The following is an 18,565-nucleotide window of genomic DNA, read 5'->3' on the forward strand; positions in this document are numbered from 1 at the left end:
AATTGTTGAGTGCACGTAAATGGCTATGTTTGAAAAGCGAGGGGTCTCATTTCTATCCCTGAGAACTGTTGAAGAGGAAAGGTAACACGGGTCACCTTGTCTCCCTTTCCATTAACTACCTAGGAGAATAGAGATGTCTTTTATATACCTGTGGGAATGTTCAATGGTTTCCTTTCAAGTAGATTAAAGTACTCTAATGAACGGAGCTGAATAATCTACAAGGGAAGAACAGTAGAACAGCACATTTGAGCAGAAAACGGAGGGGGAGCTATGAAATCTAAAAGGGCATCATTGTTGAACGGGGGGGAAAAAAACGTTTTAAAGAATTGGCACTCCACTCAAAGGCAGGTCTCTGCTACCTGTAAGAGGTCCTGTTGTTCTCGGAACGCCTTGTAGCTAATGGTGCTCAGGGAGAGCTGGCCAATGAGCGCTTGGGTTTCCTGTAGCCACGGTGACACCTCAGCAAGGCCCTCAGTGAACTGGACCAAGAGGGACTGGGCATGCTCCAGCTGCAGGACCACATGGGAGTTGGTGGCTGACGTGGTGTTGCATTGTTCCTGTAAGGCATCCAACGGGATCTGGGGAGATCGGATGACAACAGCTTTAACGTGACCCGTCTGCTATTAGCTTGTCTCGTTTGTTTGAACGTTTTATAGTCAGATGTTATCATGGGTAAGATGGTACAGTATGTACCTGCAGGTCCCCTATTTCCCCTTCATCACCGTATGTCTGCAAGATTTCAGCGATCTTCACCATCTTCTCAATGTTGAACTTGTGTTGCAGAATCTCCACCGCAAGGATCTCCATGTACACAACACAAAAGCATGGCATATTTTACAATCTAAAATTAAGGCAATGTAAAATGCTGTGCAAACACACAAGCATTTGCAAACCAAGACACATGTTCAAACATCACACATCAGACCTCTATACAAATCTACATAGGTGGTTGTAGAACAAAACAAAGCATATGTAGAGGTGGATGAACAGGCTTGTATAGGCATGGCCCTAAGGGACAAAGTAGCTTTTAAAATGCAGTTGCAATGGGTTTCTTCACCTTCTGTTCATAGAGTTGGGCAGAGATATGCTCAGGCTCCAGAGTAATAGCTTTGAGTTGCTCCAGGCTCAGGGCAGTGTCTCTGAACCAGGCCACCTCCTTCACCACAGCCTGCTCCAACTGACAATAACATACACATACAGACAGGTTAATAAAAGGTTAATAAAAGTACACATTGCTGTCTAGTTGAAGTGTGTGCCGAGTTCCTACTACTTCCTCCTTATCAGAAGACTGTCAATATTGCCTAAATGCACGGGACCCAATGAGTAGTCATGACCCGGGTGTAAGCAGTCCATCAACCTCATATCAGTTATGCACACGGGCAACATTGCTAAGCCCCGCCTCTTACCCTCTGTCTCTCTGCAGCACAGAGCACCGTGTCTCCACCCCCAGTCTGCCCCCCAGCAGGCCCCAGCAGTTCTCTCTCGATGCGGCCCAGCCACAAGTGGAGGTCTTCCTGGCTGGAGGTGCAGCGGCTGGATGCCTCCAAGGCCTGCTCCAGTCTCTGCAGCACGTCACCACTAGTCAGGCTCAACACCGAGCAGCGTATCCTCAGGCTGTCCACACGCTCCTGCACCTGCTGGGCTTCCTCCTCTGTGGGGACCACACCAAACACAAAGACGTGTAGGATTAGCATGTTGCTAGTCTTAGCATGTGGATCATCTTATCATTTTGGTGCTCGTAGCATGTTCATACTCTTAGCATGTTAGTACCCTTAGCACGTTGTTGCTTATAGCATGTTTTTACTATTAGTATGTAGCACAGGAGGTTGTGGCACCTTAATTGGGGACGACGGGCTCGCGGTAATGACTGGAGTGGAATAAGTGGAATGGTATCAAATACATCAACCACATGGTTTCCATGTGTTTGATGCCATTCCATTTGCTCCGCTCCGGCCATTATTATGTGTCGTTCTATCCCTCAACAGCCACCTGTGACATGTCGCAACTCATGTTGTTTCTCTATGTAAGTCATCTGTTGATGGATTTTGTTTATTGCTAAGGGTAAACATATACAAACACGTTGATTTTGCACCATCATTTATGTTACCTGAAATCATGTCCTTGAGATCATGACCGCTCTGTTGAATTTTCACCAAGTCAGTGTTTTTCGCCTTGATCTCTTCCACCACAGCCTGAGGGGTATTACAAAAATATGATTTCTCCGCCCACCAGCCTCCACTGGTACATAAACATGCAGTATATGGCAGGGTATACAGTGCCTTGCGAAAGTATTCACCCCCTTGGCATTTTTCCTATTTTGTTGCCTTACAACCTGGAATTTAACAGATTTTTGGGGGTTTGTGTAATTTGATTTACACAACATGCCTACCAATTTGAAGATGCAAAATGTGTTTTATTGTAAAACAAACAATAAATAACTTGAGCGTGCATAACTATTCACCCCCCCCCCCCAAACTCAATACTTTGTAGAGCCACAGATTCTCAATTGGATTGAGGTCTGGGCTTTGACTAGGTCATTCCAAGACATTTAAATGTTTCCCTTTAAACCACTCGAGTGTTGCTTTAGCAGTATGCTTAGGGTCATTGTCCTTCTTGAAGGTGAACCTCCATCCCAGTCTCAAATCTCTGGTAGACTGAAACAGGTTTGCCTCAATAATTTCCCTGTATTTGGCGACATCCATCTTTCTTTCAATTCTGACCAGTTTCCCAGTCCCTGCCAATGAAAAACATCCCACAGCATGATGTTACCACCACCATGCTTCACTGTGGGGATGGTGTTCTCGGGGTGATGAGAGATGTTGGGTTTGTGCCAGACATAGCGTTTTCCTTTATGGGCAAAAAGCTAAATTTTAGTCTTATCTGATCAGAGTACCTTCTTCCATATGTTTGGGGAGTTTCCCACATGCCTTTTGGCTAACAACAAACCTGTTTGCTAATTTCTTTCTTCAAGCAATGGCCACTCTTCCGTAAAGACCAGCTCTGTGGAGTGTACGGCTTAAAGTGGTCCTTTGGACAGATACTCCAAATTCCGCTGTGAAGCTTTGCAGCTCCTTCAGGGTAATTTTTGGTCTCTTTGTTGCCTCTCTGATGAATGCCCTCCTTGCCTGGTCCATGAGTTTATAACCCAACCCTGATCTGTACTTCTCCACAACTTTGTCCTGACCTGTTTGGAGAGCTCCTTGGTCTTCATGGTGCCACTTTCTTGGTGGTGCCCCTTGCTTAGTGGTGTTGCAGACTCTGGGGCCTTTCAGAACAGGTGTACAGGTATATATACTGAGATCATGTGACAGATCATGTGACACTCAGACTGGACACATGTGGACTTAATTTAACTAATTATGTGACCTCTGACGCTAATTGGTTGCACCAGATCTTATTTAGGGGCTTCATAGCAAAGGGGGTGAATACATATGCACGCACCACTTTTCTGTTTTTTGAAATAAGTAATTTTTTTCATTTCACTTCACCAATTTGGACTATGTTGTGTATGTCTATTACATGAAATCCAAATAAAAATGTATTTAAATTACAGGTTGTAATGCAACAAAATAGGAAAAACGCCAAGGGGGGTTGAATACTTTTGCAAGGCACGGTAGGCTTGCATACAGAAGAAACGTATACATAAATGATATCCTACCCTGGCTTTCTCCGTACCCTCGGGGAGGTGTAGCATTTCCCTCTCAGCATTGCGTAGCTCGGCCAGGTCCTGCTCCACAGAGATGAGCCATTGCTGCAGGCTGTCCACCCTCTCCTGGAAGAGCTTGGCCCTGGGCAGGATGAGCTCCAGACTGCCCCGCCTGTCAACCCCAATACACAACACCCATTACATTACAGCTCAGCCCACGCTGCCAACAACATGATAGCATAGCATAGCATAGCATTGCAAAGCAAAACACAACACAACATGACATAGCATACCATAGCATAGCATAACATGAAGGAACAGCACCACAGTTCAATGAGCTGACCTGTTCACTGCATCTACCAGTAAGGCCTCCCATTTGTGTCTGAGCGTGGAAAGCTGGACCCTGACCTGCTCCCCCTCCTTGCCTGGGAAGGCCTCGGCCATATGAGGGCCCTCCAGCATCATGGTCTCCATACTATGCCTCCGGTCCTCCAGGAGGCGCTGCAGGAGCTGTGAGATGATAATGGATACTCAGCCATTGCCTTATTGTTGTTATGACCAGGAGTTTTACCTGACCACAGTACCTGACCAGGGAAAATGCCAGTCTTACTCATTGTCTTTCTGATGGTGAAACTCGTGGATATTTTCACAATGATAAAAAGTCCAAACCTGTGATAAATTGGGGAAGAGCTACTTTGGAACATCCAGTGTAATCTTACAAATGCTTGAAAATAGGCTACAACTATTGAGAAGTGAAGTGTAAAGCCAGAGAATACCTCAAATAGATGTATTAGGAGTTAGGACAACTACAGCTCAGACGACTCGGGTCTTAGCTTCAGAGAGTCATTGCTACTTGCTAGTCCTGAGAATTTACATTTGGGTACATGTGCCTTATTCTTGTCTCTCCTTCCTTTGTGTGAGTGCAGTGAAAGCCCCATCTCAAGTGTTATACTTGCATTGTGAGGAGCCAGGCAGGTTTCACCTCACCCACTGTACTCACAATGGGAGCTGGTTCACATTGAAAGGTAAATTGCTGGGAAAAAAATGAACCCCAGGAATTGTTTGAGTGAACCTTCACTATTCAGCCCTGAATTCAGGGGATTTCATACAATAAAGGGAGCATTTTACTATTTCCATAATCTCAGTGTAATTTTCCATAGATAAAGTATCCTCTTGCAATTGATCAAACATTATAGTTACTTAGCCGTGTGTGCTTTGTGTAAGTTTAGACATTTTGTGTACCGTGTTGTAAATTGCTGTACCAGTCAAAAGTTGATACACATTTACTCATTCAAGGGTTTTTCTTTATTTTTACAATTTTCTACATTGTAGAATAAAAACTATGAAATAACACATATGGAATCATGTAGTAAACAAAAAAGTGTTAAACAAACCAAAATGTAATTTGGATTTTTCATAGTAGCCACCCTTTGCCTTGATGACAGCTTTGCACACTCTTGGTATTCTCTCAACCAGCTTCATGAGGAATGCTTTCCCAACAGTCTTGAAGGAGTTCCCACAAATGCTGAGAACTTGTTGGGTGCTTTTCCTTCACTCTGTGGTCCAGCTCATCCCAAACCATCTCAATTGGGTTGAGGTCGGGTGATTGTGGAGGCCAGGTCATCTGATGCAGCACTCCGTCACTCTCCTTGGTCAAATAGCCCTTGCACAGCCTGGAGGTGTGTTGAGTCATTGTTCTTTTGAAATTGTCCCACTAAGCGCAAACCAGATGGGATCTTATCTGTCGGAAAGATATCAGTTTGTCTCTGTGAATGGTTTGTCCTCTGACAAATCAACTGTAAATTTCGGTGTTCCTCAAGGTTCCGTTTTAGGACCACTATTGTTTTCACTATATATTTTACCTCTTGGGGATGTTATTCGAAAACATAATGTTAACTTTCACTGCTATGCGGATGACACACCGCTGTACATTTCAATGAAACATGGTGAAGCCCCATAATTGCCCTTGCTAGAAGCATGTGTTTCAGACATAAGGAAGTGGATGGATGCTTGTTCTAGGTCCCAAGAAACAAAGAGATCTTCTGTTGAATCTGACAATTAATCTTAATGGTTGTACAGTCATCTCAAATAAAACTGTGAAGGACCTCGGCGTTACTCTGGACCCTGATCTCTCTTTTGAAGAACATATCAAGACCATTTCAAGGACAACTTTTTTCCATCTACGTAACATTGCAAAAATCAGAAACTTTCTGTCCAAAAATGATGCAGAAAAATTAATCCATGCTTTTGTCACTTCTAGGTTAGACTACTGCAATGCTCTACTTTCCGGCTACCCGGATAAAGCACTAAATAAACTTCAGTTAGTGCTAAATACGGCTGCTAGAATCCTGACTAGAACCAAAAAATGTATCATATTACTCCAGTGCTAGCCTCTCTACACTGGCTTCCTGTCAAAGCAAGGGCTGATTTCAAGGTTTTACTGCTAACCTACAAAGCATTGCATGGGCTTGCTCCTACCTATCCCTCTGATTTGGTCCTGCCGTACATACCTACACATACGCTACGGTCACAAGACGCAGGCCTCCTAATTGTCCCTAGAATTTCTAAGCAAACAGCTGGAGGCAGGGCTTTCTCCTATAGAGCTCCATTTTTATGGAACGGTCTGCCTACCCATGTCAGAGACGCAAACTCGGTCTCAACCTAATAAAGACTTATCTCTTCAGTGGGTCATATGATTGAGTGTAGTCTGGCCCAGGAGTGGGAAGGTGAACGGAAAGGCTCTGGAGCAACGAACTGCCCTTGCTGTCTCTGCCTGGCCGGTTCCCCACTTTCCACTGGGATTCTCTGCCTCTAACCCTATTACAGGGTCTGAGTCACTGGCTTACTGGGGCTCTCTCATGCCGTCCCTGGAGGGGGTGCGTCACCTGAGTGGGTTGATTCACTGATGTGGTCATCCTGTCTGGGTTGGCGCCCCCCCCCCTGGGTTGTGCCGTGGCGGAGGTCTTTGTGGGCTATACTCAGCCTTGTCTCAGGATGGTAAGTTGGTGGTTGAAGACATCCCTCTAGTGGTGTGGGGGCTGTGCTTTTGCAAAGTGGGTGGGGTTATATCCTTCCTGTTTGGCCCTGTCCGGGGGTGTCCTCGGATGGGGCCACCGTGTCTCCTGACTCCTCCTGTCTCAGCCTCCAGTATTTATGCTGCAGTAGTTTATGTGTCGGGGGGCTAGGGTCAGTTTGTTATATCTGGAGTACTTCTCCTGTCCTAATCGGTGTCCTGTGTGAATCTAAGTGTGCGTTCTCTAATTCTCTCCTTCTCTCTTTCTTTCTCTCTCTCTCTCGGAGGACCTGAGCCCTAGGACCATGCCCCAGGACTACCTGACATGATGACTCCTTGCTGTCCCCAGTCCATCTGACTGTGCTGCTGCTCCAGTTTCAACTGTTCTGCCTTATTATTATTCGACCATGCTAGTCATTTATGAACATTTGAACATCTTGGCCATGTTCTGTTATAATCTCCACCCGGCACAGCCAGAAGAGGACTGGCAACCCCACATAGCCTGGTTCCTCTCTAGGTTTCTTCCTAGGTTTTGGCCTTTCTAGGGAGTTTTTCCTAGCCACCGTGCTTCTACACCTGCATTGCTTGCTGTTTGGGGTTTTAGGCTGGGTTTCTGTACAGCACTTTGAGATATCAGCTGATGTACGAAGGGCTATATAAATTGATTTGATTTGATTTGATGGCTTATCGCTGCAGAATGCTGTGGTAGCCATGTTGGTAAAGTGTGCCTTGAATTCTAAATAAATCACAGACTGTGTCACCAGCAAAGCACCCCCACACCATCACACCTCCTCCTCCATGCTTCACGGTGGGAACCACACATGTGGAGATCATCCGTTCACCTACTATGCGTCTCACAAAGACACAGCGGTTGGAACCAAAAATCTCTAATTTGGACTCATCAGACCAAAGGACAGATTTCCAAATGTCTAATGTCCATTGCTCATTTTTCTTGGCCCAAGCAAGTCTCTTCTAATTATTGGTGTCCTTTAGTAATGGTTTCTTTTCACCAATTTGACCATGAAGGTCTGATTCACGCAGTCTACTCTGAACAGTTGATTTTGACATGTGTCTGTTATTTTAATTCTGTGAAGTATTCATTTGGGTTGCAATCTGAGTTGCAGTTAACTCTAATGAACTTATCCTCTGCAGCAAAGGTAACTCTGGGTGTTCCTTTCCTGTGGCGGTGCTCATGAGAGCCAGCATCATCATAGTGCTTGATAGTTTTTGCGACTGCACTTGAAGAAACTATCAAAGTTCTTGAAATTTTCCGGATTGACGGACCTTCATGTCTTAAAGTAATGATGGACTGTCATCTATCTTTGCTTATTTGAGATGTTCTTGCCATAATATGGATTTGGTCTTTTACTAAAAAGGGCTGTCTTCTGTATACCAACCCAGAGACTGATTGGCTCAACGCATTAAGGAAAGAAATTCCACAAATTAACTTTTAACAAGGCACACATGTTAATTGAAATGCATTCCAGGTCTACCTCATGAAGCTGGTTGAGAGAATGCCAAGAGTGTGCAAAGCTGTCATCAAGGCAAGGGTGGCTCCTTGGAAGAATCTCAAATACAAAATATGTTTTGATTTGTTTAACACTTTTTTGGTAACTACTGTACATGATTCCATGTGTTATTTCATGGTGTTGATGTCTTCACTATTATTATACAATGGAGAAAATAGTAAAAATAAAGAAAAGTAGGTGTGTCCAAACTTTTGACTGGTTCTGTACCTTCTGCTCTTGTAGCTGTGCTTTCACCACTTTGACCTCTGAAGATGGAGGCTTCTGATTGGCTGTCAGCTCCTCTATCTCACAGACCCAGGTCAACAGTGCTTCCAGGGATTGATGGAACGTTTCAGAATCTGCAAAATCATCTCTCAGACTCAAGGCAGATCTCATTCCCTGGGGGAAAAGAGAGCATGACACGGTATTAACACTGTTTATAGTAACTATACAATATGAAACCACGGACATCATGGAACCATGCAGTAATATCAGTGTTACCTTCATACTGTGCAGAGGCGATTGAGATAATGCTAAATAGTCAATTCCATAAAAAACAGAGCAATGCACTGGATATCTTACCCTCCAACGGTCCAAGCTGGAATCTTGGTCTGAACTAGAATGTCCGTCGCTATGCAGCTGGGATAGAAATATAAAAATCAACACACTGAACAAACTACTTTTCTGAAAAATAGCACAGATCAAAAACATAACACATTCTGTAGCACATGCTGCTGAAGAGATGTTAAGGAGATTGCAGAGTGGTAAAGATGATAAGTTGAATTTCAGACGTTCAATGAAAGAATGGAATGGAAAGGGGGGGGGGGAGGAGCCAAATCCTAGTCTACTGTACTGAATAATAAGACACTTTAGAGAGGCTGTTTGCTGTTGAAGTTATATTGACCTCAGCGAGTTCCTCAGCTGCTCCAGTCAGAACCCTAACAGTCCTGGTGACTATGGGATCTCCGCCCTTCTCTCCAGAAGGGTACTCCGTCACCTCCACAATTTCTGTCACAACTGTCTCTGTCACTTCCGTCACCTCCGTGACCTCATGGGAGGCCAAGGTCTTCCAGGACCAGGGGCTGCCCTCTCTAGAGTCTCTCCTCTGGAGACTTCCTTCTCTGGAGTCCCTCCTCTGGAAGCTGGCCCTCCTCTCCGCTGAGCCTGGGACTGAGCCAGGCTGGGCTAGAGGGGATCTCCCATAGGGGATCTCTTGGACCACGGCCTTCCTGGTCAGGGTGCTGTTCCTGGATGTCTTGATAGGGGAGGGGGTGCCTTGCCAGGCATTGTCCAGAGTACTGATGGTGGTGACCGTGGGGGTGGGGGAGGGGTTGGTCCTGAGGGGTTTGTCCGAGGGAGGGGTGTTGCTGTGAGACACCTCATCCTCCACCTCATCCTCCTTTGTCCTGTCTGTCACCCTCTCCTCCTCCTCCTCCTCCTCCCACTCTCTGACCACCTCCTCCCGCCTGGCCTCCCCATGGTGTGTCAGGGGCGGAGCTTGCCATTCGCGGCGCCGCTGGTAGCACTCCTTCAGGAAGTCCTCGTCGGACCTCACCTGCTTGGACTTCTGGCCCAGGCAGCTGGGCCGGCTGATCAGATTACCCATAATCCTTCAGCCCAGCGGATAGTGAGGTAATAGGCGAGAGTGTGCCCCTCTGCCATGCATGCAGGAGATCCTTCAGATGCCTAGAGTGAGACAAGGGGGCTTGGGGTGAGCATCCAACTGTAAAATCATTCCTCTTTGACCCCCCCAAAACAGTTTGATTTATGTGAAATGTTTTGTTGATCTCTGATGTTATTGGACCAACTTTGAATAATGCTAAATATCATATTATTTGCAATGTGCAATTACTTGTGAAAGTAATCACTAACTTAAACATGGTGAAAACCACTACAACTGCAGAAACATATCCATGAGAGGTTAACTACCTATTCACTCCATCTATATCCACACGCCGCCACAGCCCATTTGTTGAGAGAGAGGGAGTAGTACAGTAAAATCAACTGAAGCACAGCAGAGCCAGGGACTCCTGGCTGGCTTACTGTGCAGACAAGGCTGGTTCTTTGTCATCCTTGGACCACATGCACTGATATGGGCTCTCTTGGTCTTGGATGGCCTGCAACGTTCTGGCTATTGAAATGTGTGTGACAGGCCTGTCCACTGAAAGCAGAATGTTGAAGGATACCCACTGTTAGGAAATCCACTGTTGAGCTCTGGCAGGCAGGAACAGTTCTCCCCTGCCAGCTCTAGCCCTCTCCGAGCCCAGCCCGGCCCTGGGGACACTATTTAGCCCATAATCAAATATGACATGCATAAAAACGGCCCCTCTTTTTTTGTGTGTGCTGAGGAGGGGGTGGAGGAAGTAGGGGTGGCTGTGCTGGGGGAGGAGGAGGGGGGGGGGGGGGGGGGCGTGACGGTTGAGGGCAGTGATGCGTAGTCGGGGAATCACAGATAAAAGATGTCTATGATGACACAGGACACCGTTCCGCTTTCCGATCTGCTTGTGATGACCTGACATAACTGCAGAGACACTGGGCTCAAGAAGCATTGTAAACAGGTTGTACTGTACAGTATTCTGAATGATAATAGGAGCATGATGGCTGCTGTGGCTGATCACTAACAAATCATATCATCCCAACAATTTGGACTGTAAGCCAACATGTATTTAACCTCTTTACATGGCTTACAATGCATCCTTTTCCAAGAGTTCATTGACTAATTCCAACATAACTGCCATGAATTTTTATCCATGACTAGGGACGGTTTCAGACTGTCTGTTACTTCTCCACAGTATGGTCATTGTAATGACAGAGGGTTCAAAGAAGAGTGTAATTATCCTGGCCTATAGGGGCTGAGGTGGACCCATCGGGGCAACCAGGGAGGGGCTCTGCTATACTCTGCTGTTACTGCTTCCTCTGAGGTCAGAGTGGATTAGTGCCTGTGGATCGACAACAGGTCATTCCAGGTCACGGCTGGTCGCAACTGGTCTCAGATGGTCAGGTCAGATAAATTGGGGAAGTTCGCTCCAAAAAACCTGCCAAGAGGGTTTTCTGGCTCGCTGGACCAGAAGACGCCAGATTTTACAGTGCCGTCTTGCTGGCTGTATCCGCTCTTTGTTTTTTGCTTACAATGAATATTCAGTATTGACAGGTTAGGAGCTCGAAACAATTAGCTGAATGACTAGATTCGGCTGTTCTCTTTCCTGGAGAGAAAACAGCTTGTTCGGCTTGTAGTAGGACACAACCTCATTGTGTCTCTGTCAGCAATTTCATGTCATACTGTAATTCTATTCTATTCATAATTCTATTCAGTTCATTCTGTTTCACAGCCATGGTCCACATGAAATACCAGGATGTGCCTGTCTTCTATTATATAATAAGGCTGTCGCTGAAATGAAAATTTTTGATTAGACCTCTCCATGTGCATTTTAGTAATTAGAGTCGTATTATGCACATGTCTGCAGCCCAGATGATGTAGGCCATTGCATGGAACCCAGGGGGAATCAGAGAGGAGAGTGGCTCACAGACAAAGCCCCAGCTCAAGATCAATGATTACCCTGTTAGCCTTAATCACAGCCTCATATTCCCCAGAGGAGAACCAGAGAGTATCTGCGGCCAGGCGGCTGTGTCCATGTTCAGGAGGTTAACAAACCAAGGCAAAGGGTGTGCCATGTCTGACTGGCTATTGCACCTGATGTGCTCCCATATGGTGCAGAAGTCTAAGGCACTGCATCTCAGTGCAAAATGTGTTACTACAGACCCCGGTTCAATTCCAAGCTGTTTCACAACCGGCTGCGATTGGGAGTGATAGGGCGGTGCAAATTTGGCCCAGCGTCGTCCGGGTAAGGGTTTGATCGGGGTAGGCCGCCATTGTTTTCTTAACTGACGTGCCCCGAGTTCAAAAAAAATAAATGTGTAGCCTGGAATTCGAACTGATATGTCCTGTTTCCCCGCACTGTTTCACTTCAAAATAGAAGACAATGGAAACAGAGTATATCAGGTTGGATCCCAGGCTACATGAGTGTGCTCCTGTAAACTATTCCTATGAGACATACTGCATGTAGCGTGAAGATGCTGTGAGTCATCCTGCTGACACACGTACTACATTAACAGCGAGATGCCATCTGAAAACAAACACCGAGGTTGCTAATTACCGCATCAATCTAATCAAATAAAATCGAACAGTCTTTTGTCACATGCTTAGTAAACAACAGGTGTAGACTAACAGTGAAACTCTTCCACACGGCACTTCCCAACCACGCAGAGAGAAAAATAGAAAACAATAGCACAAGGAATAAATGCATATCGAGTAACGGTAACCTTGCTATATACACAAAGTACTAGTACCGAGTGGATTTGCAGGAGTACGAGGTAATTGAGGTAGACATGCACATATAGGTATGGGTAAAGTGACTAAGCAACAGGATAGATAATAAACAGTAGCAGCACCGTATGTGAAGAGTCTAAATGTAGTGCAAAAAGGGTCAATGCAGATAGTCCAGGTAGCTATTTGTTTAACTATTACAACAACCAAACTAACAGTTATGTATTTCAACTCCACTGTATGGTAATTGGGTCATTCTAAGAGCCCATCCTCCAGGTCCATCAAAATCTAAAATAATCTGCAAGGCCATACAGAAATGTAACTAAGAATTCAAATGACCCAAGCAATCATTCTGCAACAGGCTAACCAATTGCTCAACTATCCTGTTTTGACATATTTTAATAAGACCACATGATACGAATGTGCACAGTAGCTAGTTCTGCGCTAAAGCTGAAGCCAGACAACCACTTCACCGAACCCATATCTCAGATGACCCGGTCCAATCCTATCCACCACTTCACCTCCCATAGAAATGACCCTCGATTTAGACTCCGCCCTTTGTGTGCTCTCAAGACTGATGTATGATCCATCCCTGCAGACCATTTCCCGATGCATCCAATTTAGTCACAATAAAGGGCTACTCTGCAATATATGGAACACACAGTGAGACCTGAAAGGGCAGTGAAAGGTCTGACACTATGAACTCAATCGTTACAAATTGAAATCTATGTGTCACTGATAAAGACACGAGACCAAGCTGGATGTGTGTGTGCTTCTGTTTCGGCGAGTATCTGCGAGAAGCACAGTCCCACACCCACACCCACACCAACATACACTCACACACAAAAGAGAGTCTGGTGTTTTGGTACAATAGTTTCAGCGTGTATCCAAACCCCAAAAAATTGATCCAATGATGGGCAAACCCGACCATTGATTCCATTAACCATGGAATAACAATCATGAATTACAATCTTAGAGCCCCACAAAGATAGGCCAGTCACTATTCACGGAGGGTCTCTATGTGGTAATCAAGATAAGAGGTCTTCTAATTAAAGCTGACAGCTGTGCATTCACCAGTGAGATTTCTTATGACAGATATGAAAAAAGGTCATCCGTTCATGACTAAAACAGAACAAAGCGTGCCACAAACGATTGTGTCAAACTGTTTGGTTGATTTAAACACCTCACATTGCATCTAGGAAATAACATTACATCTCAAATAAATTAAACCCATAATGCAAATTGGCTATGGTAAGACATTATGTGATGGTTGCATCCAATGGTGAAATTGTTTGATATTTTGGTGAATTGCATTTAAAACAGCACATGCTGGTTCTAACACCACAATGCAATTTTTTACCATTCTGATCCTGACAAAATGTAGCAATGGTGCATACAATTTTCCCAATTTCACCTATCACACTCACTACTTTCTTCCTGAATCAAATCTGTAAATTAGAACATTCTATTTTGCACATTATTGCTGCACATTACCATTATCGTGAAGACATTATACTTACAACTGTATCAAACAATCAAAAATACATATTTCCTACGTGGGGAGTAAAAATAAAAACATACGTCTAGGTTCACATTCACTGTTCAGACTCGGAACTGTCCCTTTGAGCCAATGTGGACCAGTGAACCAATGGACACTTTGCATCATCGCAAGCGCTTCCGAGCTGCAATCACAGATGAGTAAACTCCTACTGAACTTTTCCTATAAGCCAATCCAGGCCTGGTGGCAGTTTTGGCGGTTTGAGATTTAGGTGACGCACACTTACCCTGGAGCAGAGACGAGCACAACGGCTAGAGCAAAGGAATTCAGCTAGTCCTCAGTCACCATTCAAAAAGGAGAGAAAAAAATCCTGCCTTTTTAGAGCATCCTTTAAATGGCCTCCCTCCCCTCCCAAGAAGTCTCCTCACACACATGCATATTCTCTCACACACATACACTCACAACTCACTCAGACATCCGCATATCAAAACACACTTTCTAAACAAAAACACACAAGGCCTGATAACCCATGCTTTCCCGTTGCCCACAGCCACAGGCAAACAATGTCCTCCTCTCCCCTCTCACAGCACCACCCTTCTCCCCTCCCACCGGCTCCGCTCCTCTCCTTTTCTCCTTTGTTGTTGGAGCTCCGATAGAGGAATTCTTTCCTTGTTCACACCACCAATAGGACGATGGTGCACCCAGATCAAGACAATGTAGTACCAACGGCTCAACTAGATTCCCTCAGTTCCCAGCCAGGAATAGTTCTCACATTGAGGTCACACTCTGGTAGCTCCATATGACCGTAGACCAGTGGTACAATCTACACCGCTTGTGCTCCTGTACCAGACAGTTAGACAGCGAAGTGCTTCCCTTTACCTTTCTCCTTTCGCTTTCCCTCCCTCAATCCCACCCCCCCCCCCCCCCCCCCTTTGTTAGCCCCTCCCCTAGAAGGTTTTATTTTGGCTCTGAAACTCCATGCTGCTTCTGGTGAAAAGAGAGAGAGTGAGGAAAAAGCTTTCTAAAGAGCCTCGGGCCGCCCTCCTCGAAACATTCACATGCCTCCAGCTGCCTCCAGTCCCTTCTCTCTGTCTCTAGCTCACACAGCGCCGGCAGGGGCGAGCAACGCAAAGGCCACAAAAGGAGGGACCTTCACCCACCCACACCCAACCCCCCCATCTCCATTCAGAGTCAGTGCAGCAGCCTCCACAGCAGAAACAAAGACAACTAATTACTGTAAAACATCTCTGATTTACTTTTTTCAAATCACTTCCAGACCCTTACAACTCCAATGATAAATCAAAAAAGTGTAAATGAAGACGAAACTGAGAAAATTGGATGTGGGCAAAATAGACCTCTCTGACTCCTGGGAAAGCAATGATGGAACCCTGTGGATGTCATTCATCAAACTACATTTGCGTCGAACTACATCTCAAATATACAACAGCATCTACATGTGATTTGTCTTTTTACATTAACACTATGTAACCTAATTGCTTTATTTCCTGTCCTACCTATTACATGGAGACTAAGACTAGGGAAACCAACACCCCAGTTGAATGAAACCAGCTAATCACACATTCATGTGATCACCTGGAGATTATGTGTGTAGTGATCTCTCCCCGGGATCAAAGCTGGGATTATTACTAGCTGTGAGTAAGTGGACAGGTGCAGGGCAGCAGGTGCACTGGAAGCCCTGGAGGACAGGTGCATTTTAGGTCACCCCCTTCAAAGAGGTGTTAATTCCCTGAAGCCCTGAACAACCTCATTTAACATGTCTGTCTGTCTGTCTGTCTGTCTGTCTTTCTGTCTATCTATCTGTCTGTCTCTCCTTATCTTTCTCTCTCCCTCCTCCAATATTCTCACCCTCTCTCACTCTCTCACACACTCTCGGTCTCCCTCTTCCATAATCTACACAGTCTTTCAATGTAGTCAATGTCTAGAATGATTAGTCAGAGTTGAAAATGCATGGCAGATGGAATAGGGAGCGAAATATTGACTGTTTCTGTGCAAAGACAGAAGGGGACACGGAATCACATGTCCCTCCCGTTTCACTGTGCCAAGATTAGCTGATTACCGATACACCATCTTTCTGTAGTGTAAACGTAACGTGTTTTACACTGTGCCAAGATATTGTCATACCGATATTACATGTCTTCATGCAAGATTTAACCTTGCTTAGGCTTATTTTCCCAGGAGTGAATGTTTGTTTATGACAGTGTTACTTGAACACTTTGAAAACAGCGAGGGACAAGGAGTAACTGGGAAAGAGGTGATAACATGAATCACAAAGGAGACTGAAAATGCCCTGGCTGCGAAGGAAAAGTGAACTCAATAGCGTCACACCCATGACGTCAAGTTATTTAACCCTGTGACTACTCCATCCCTGTCTGTCCGAAATTATACTCGTCTCACATATTAGGACCTCCCATACTTTAGCTTCTCTGTCCCAAAGATCTGAACCGGCAGGCAATGACAGAAATGCACAGACATCTGCAACTGACAGAGAGATTGATACTGTAGCCAGACAATATCAAGCTTTCAAAGTAGTAGCAATACACCAAATATGGGTTTGGTTGGTCCCATAAGAGAGCAGCAGTGTCTTTAGCTGTTTAACAAAGAGCAAGTGAGCCGGCCCTCCCTCTCCCTGAGTGGGTCTGGCATGGGTGATACCCCGGTATGCCAGTGCCACTGTTCTAAACCCACAACACCTGATCCTGGTTTTCAGCTAGCTCCAAATCCTCTTAGAAATAATTGAATCGTTTCACCAAACCCACTGTCCCTTTCCATTTCACACCATGGCCTCAACCACACGTACCCCCCCTGTTCCAAAAGACTGGCTGGTGTAGTTGAAGAACCACTGGCACACTGGTTGTCAATGGGGCTATGAAGCAACACACTATTAACATGCTAGGCAGCCAGGCAGTTGATCATTTCTCCGTTTCTCTACCATTAACCTCCCATCTAAGACTGGGGAGTACGACTGGGGAGTGTAGGTTCTGCTATGGGGAGATGGGATATTCAGGTCTAAAAGTACACAATTCCAAATTGGTTGCAAATGGGGCCAAATTTGGTCACAGACCCCATGTGCCAGAAAACCTGACAGCACTAAGGTAGATGAATCCTGCTGGCTGCATGGCATGTCCCCCCTTCTCCTCCACAATCTTCCTTCTCTTTCCCTCTCTTCTCTGCCTTACAATTAAATAAGACCTCAGTGGCTCCTCTATGGCTCTACTAGCCTATGTGGTAATTAGCACTTCTGCAGCCATGCACACCCCTCACATGGGGAGCCCTCTTCACGAGGAAATGAAAAAGGGGTCCCTTTTATGGGTCAAAACTAAAGCACCATTCAACACCATTATACACACACATACTCACATGCACGCACACACACACACACGCACACGCACAGTTATTTATCACTAAAGGGATTGCTTCCCAGAAATGTGTGGGTTTGGGTAAAAAGGAGTTAGGGGCTTCCCGGGGGGGCCTGGATACTGGAAATCTTAGTCACAGGATGGAGGGTGGAGGGATTCAACAACCCAACCCCCATATGTGATTGGTCTGTTCACAGGAATTTAATGTTTTAAATTAAGGCTAGTCAGTAAAGAACAAATTCTTATTTACAATGCCAGCCTAGGAACAGTGGGTTAACTGCCTTGTTCAGGGGCAGAACAGCATATCTTGTCAGCTCAGGGATTTGATCTAGCAACCTTTCGGTTACTGGCCCAACACTCTAACCACTAGGCTACCTGCCGGAAGATTAGATTGTTAAGAGTCAGAACAGAAAAGAAGCAGCTACATTGTCAATAACATTAGTATTCCTGTGCAAATGTTGATCACAACAAATGCTAAAGAATCACAAAAACACAAACAATCCCGGGACCATAAAGAAGTGGATAATCACAATTCAAAACATTATGAACACACGCACGCACGCACGCACGCACACTCACATACATACACACACATGCACACACACAATCCCTTCCTTCCTCCCTATCTGTACCACTTGGTGATTCACAGCAATCAACACAAACAAATCTTTCCAAGTCATTATCTGCCTTCATCAGAGAGGGACTACTGTTTGCCCACTGCCATCAAGACAGAGGAGAGGAGAATAGACTGCGCTCTCTCATCCCTCTTCATGGTCTGTTTGCAGGTTATGTGTGCAGGGCTTATTTGAGATGCAGAATTGCAGCGGACCCAGGGAAATTAGAGACCTTTAGAGACAGATGGACACAAACACCCTTTATCCAGCAGTTCCTCATTAGTCAGGGGACACAACAAAGAAGAGAGGAACTTTTGGCCTTATTTTGTTTCTCTGAATGAGAGAAATTGCTTTTCTGACTTTTGAGTGACGCAATACAGCACTTCTCACACAATGCAAACATTTCAAGTCATTTTCACAACGTAAACCTCGAGGCCTACTTTTTTTTAAACATCAAATTTCTGCTTCACAGCTGTTTATGAATCTCCTTAACCTGGTTAAACTTGGTTAGTTTGTATGGAGAAACAAGGTAAGTCACAGAACAGAATAAAATGTCCCGAAGCGGAGTGAAACAGTGAAGTACTA

At 45.2% G+C, this 18,565-nt stretch overlaps 1 protein-coding gene across 3 annotated transcripts in view; it reads right to left on the bottom strand.

Annotated features, from left to right (window-relative positions):
* LOC110489774 (microtubule-actin cross-linking factor 1, isoforms 1/2/3/5-like) overlaps nucleotides 1-14,891 on the bottom strand; it is a 39,246-nt gene extending 24,355 nt beyond the window's left edge. For 2 of the 3 annotated variants that reach the window (XM_036948420.1, XM_036948417.1), the window contains exons 1-11: nucleotides 14,276-14,891; nucleotides 9,072-9,853; nucleotides 8,750-8,806; nucleotides 8,396-8,566; nucleotides 3,990-4,156; nucleotides 3,659-3,818; nucleotides 2,108-2,192; nucleotides 1,407-1,651; nucleotides 1,058-1,177; nucleotides 694-801; nucleotides 360-578 (exon numbers count right to left, since the gene is read on the bottom strand). In XM_036948420.1, the coding sequence (XP_036804315.1) occupies nucleotides 360-578; nucleotides 694-801; nucleotides 1,058-1,177; nucleotides 1,407-1,651; nucleotides 2,108-2,192; nucleotides 3,659-3,818; nucleotides 3,990-4,156; nucleotides 8,396-8,566; nucleotides 8,750-8,806; nucleotides 9,072-9,773 (2,034 nt within the window). In that variant the 5' untranslated portion in view covers nucleotides 9,774-9,853; nucleotides 14,276-14,891. The remainder of the gene's footprint in view (nucleotides 1-359; nucleotides 579-693; nucleotides 802-1,057; nucleotides 1,178-1,406; nucleotides 1,652-2,107; nucleotides 2,193-3,658; nucleotides 3,819-3,989; nucleotides 4,157-8,395; nucleotides 8,567-8,749; nucleotides 8,807-9,071; nucleotides 9,854-14,275) is intronic. The other variant, XM_036948423.1, reaches the window with a different exon arrangement.
* Between the last annotated feature and the right edge of the window lie 3,674 nt (nucleotides 14,892-18,565).

This window comes from Oncorhynchus mykiss, chromosome 2, assembly GCF_013265735.2.
Source record: "Oncorhynchus mykiss isolate Arlee chromosome 2, USDA_OmykA_1.1, whole genome shotgun sequence".
Lineage (NCBI taxonomy): Eukaryota > Metazoa > Chordata > Actinopteri > Salmoniformes > Salmonidae > Oncorhynchus > Oncorhynchus mykiss.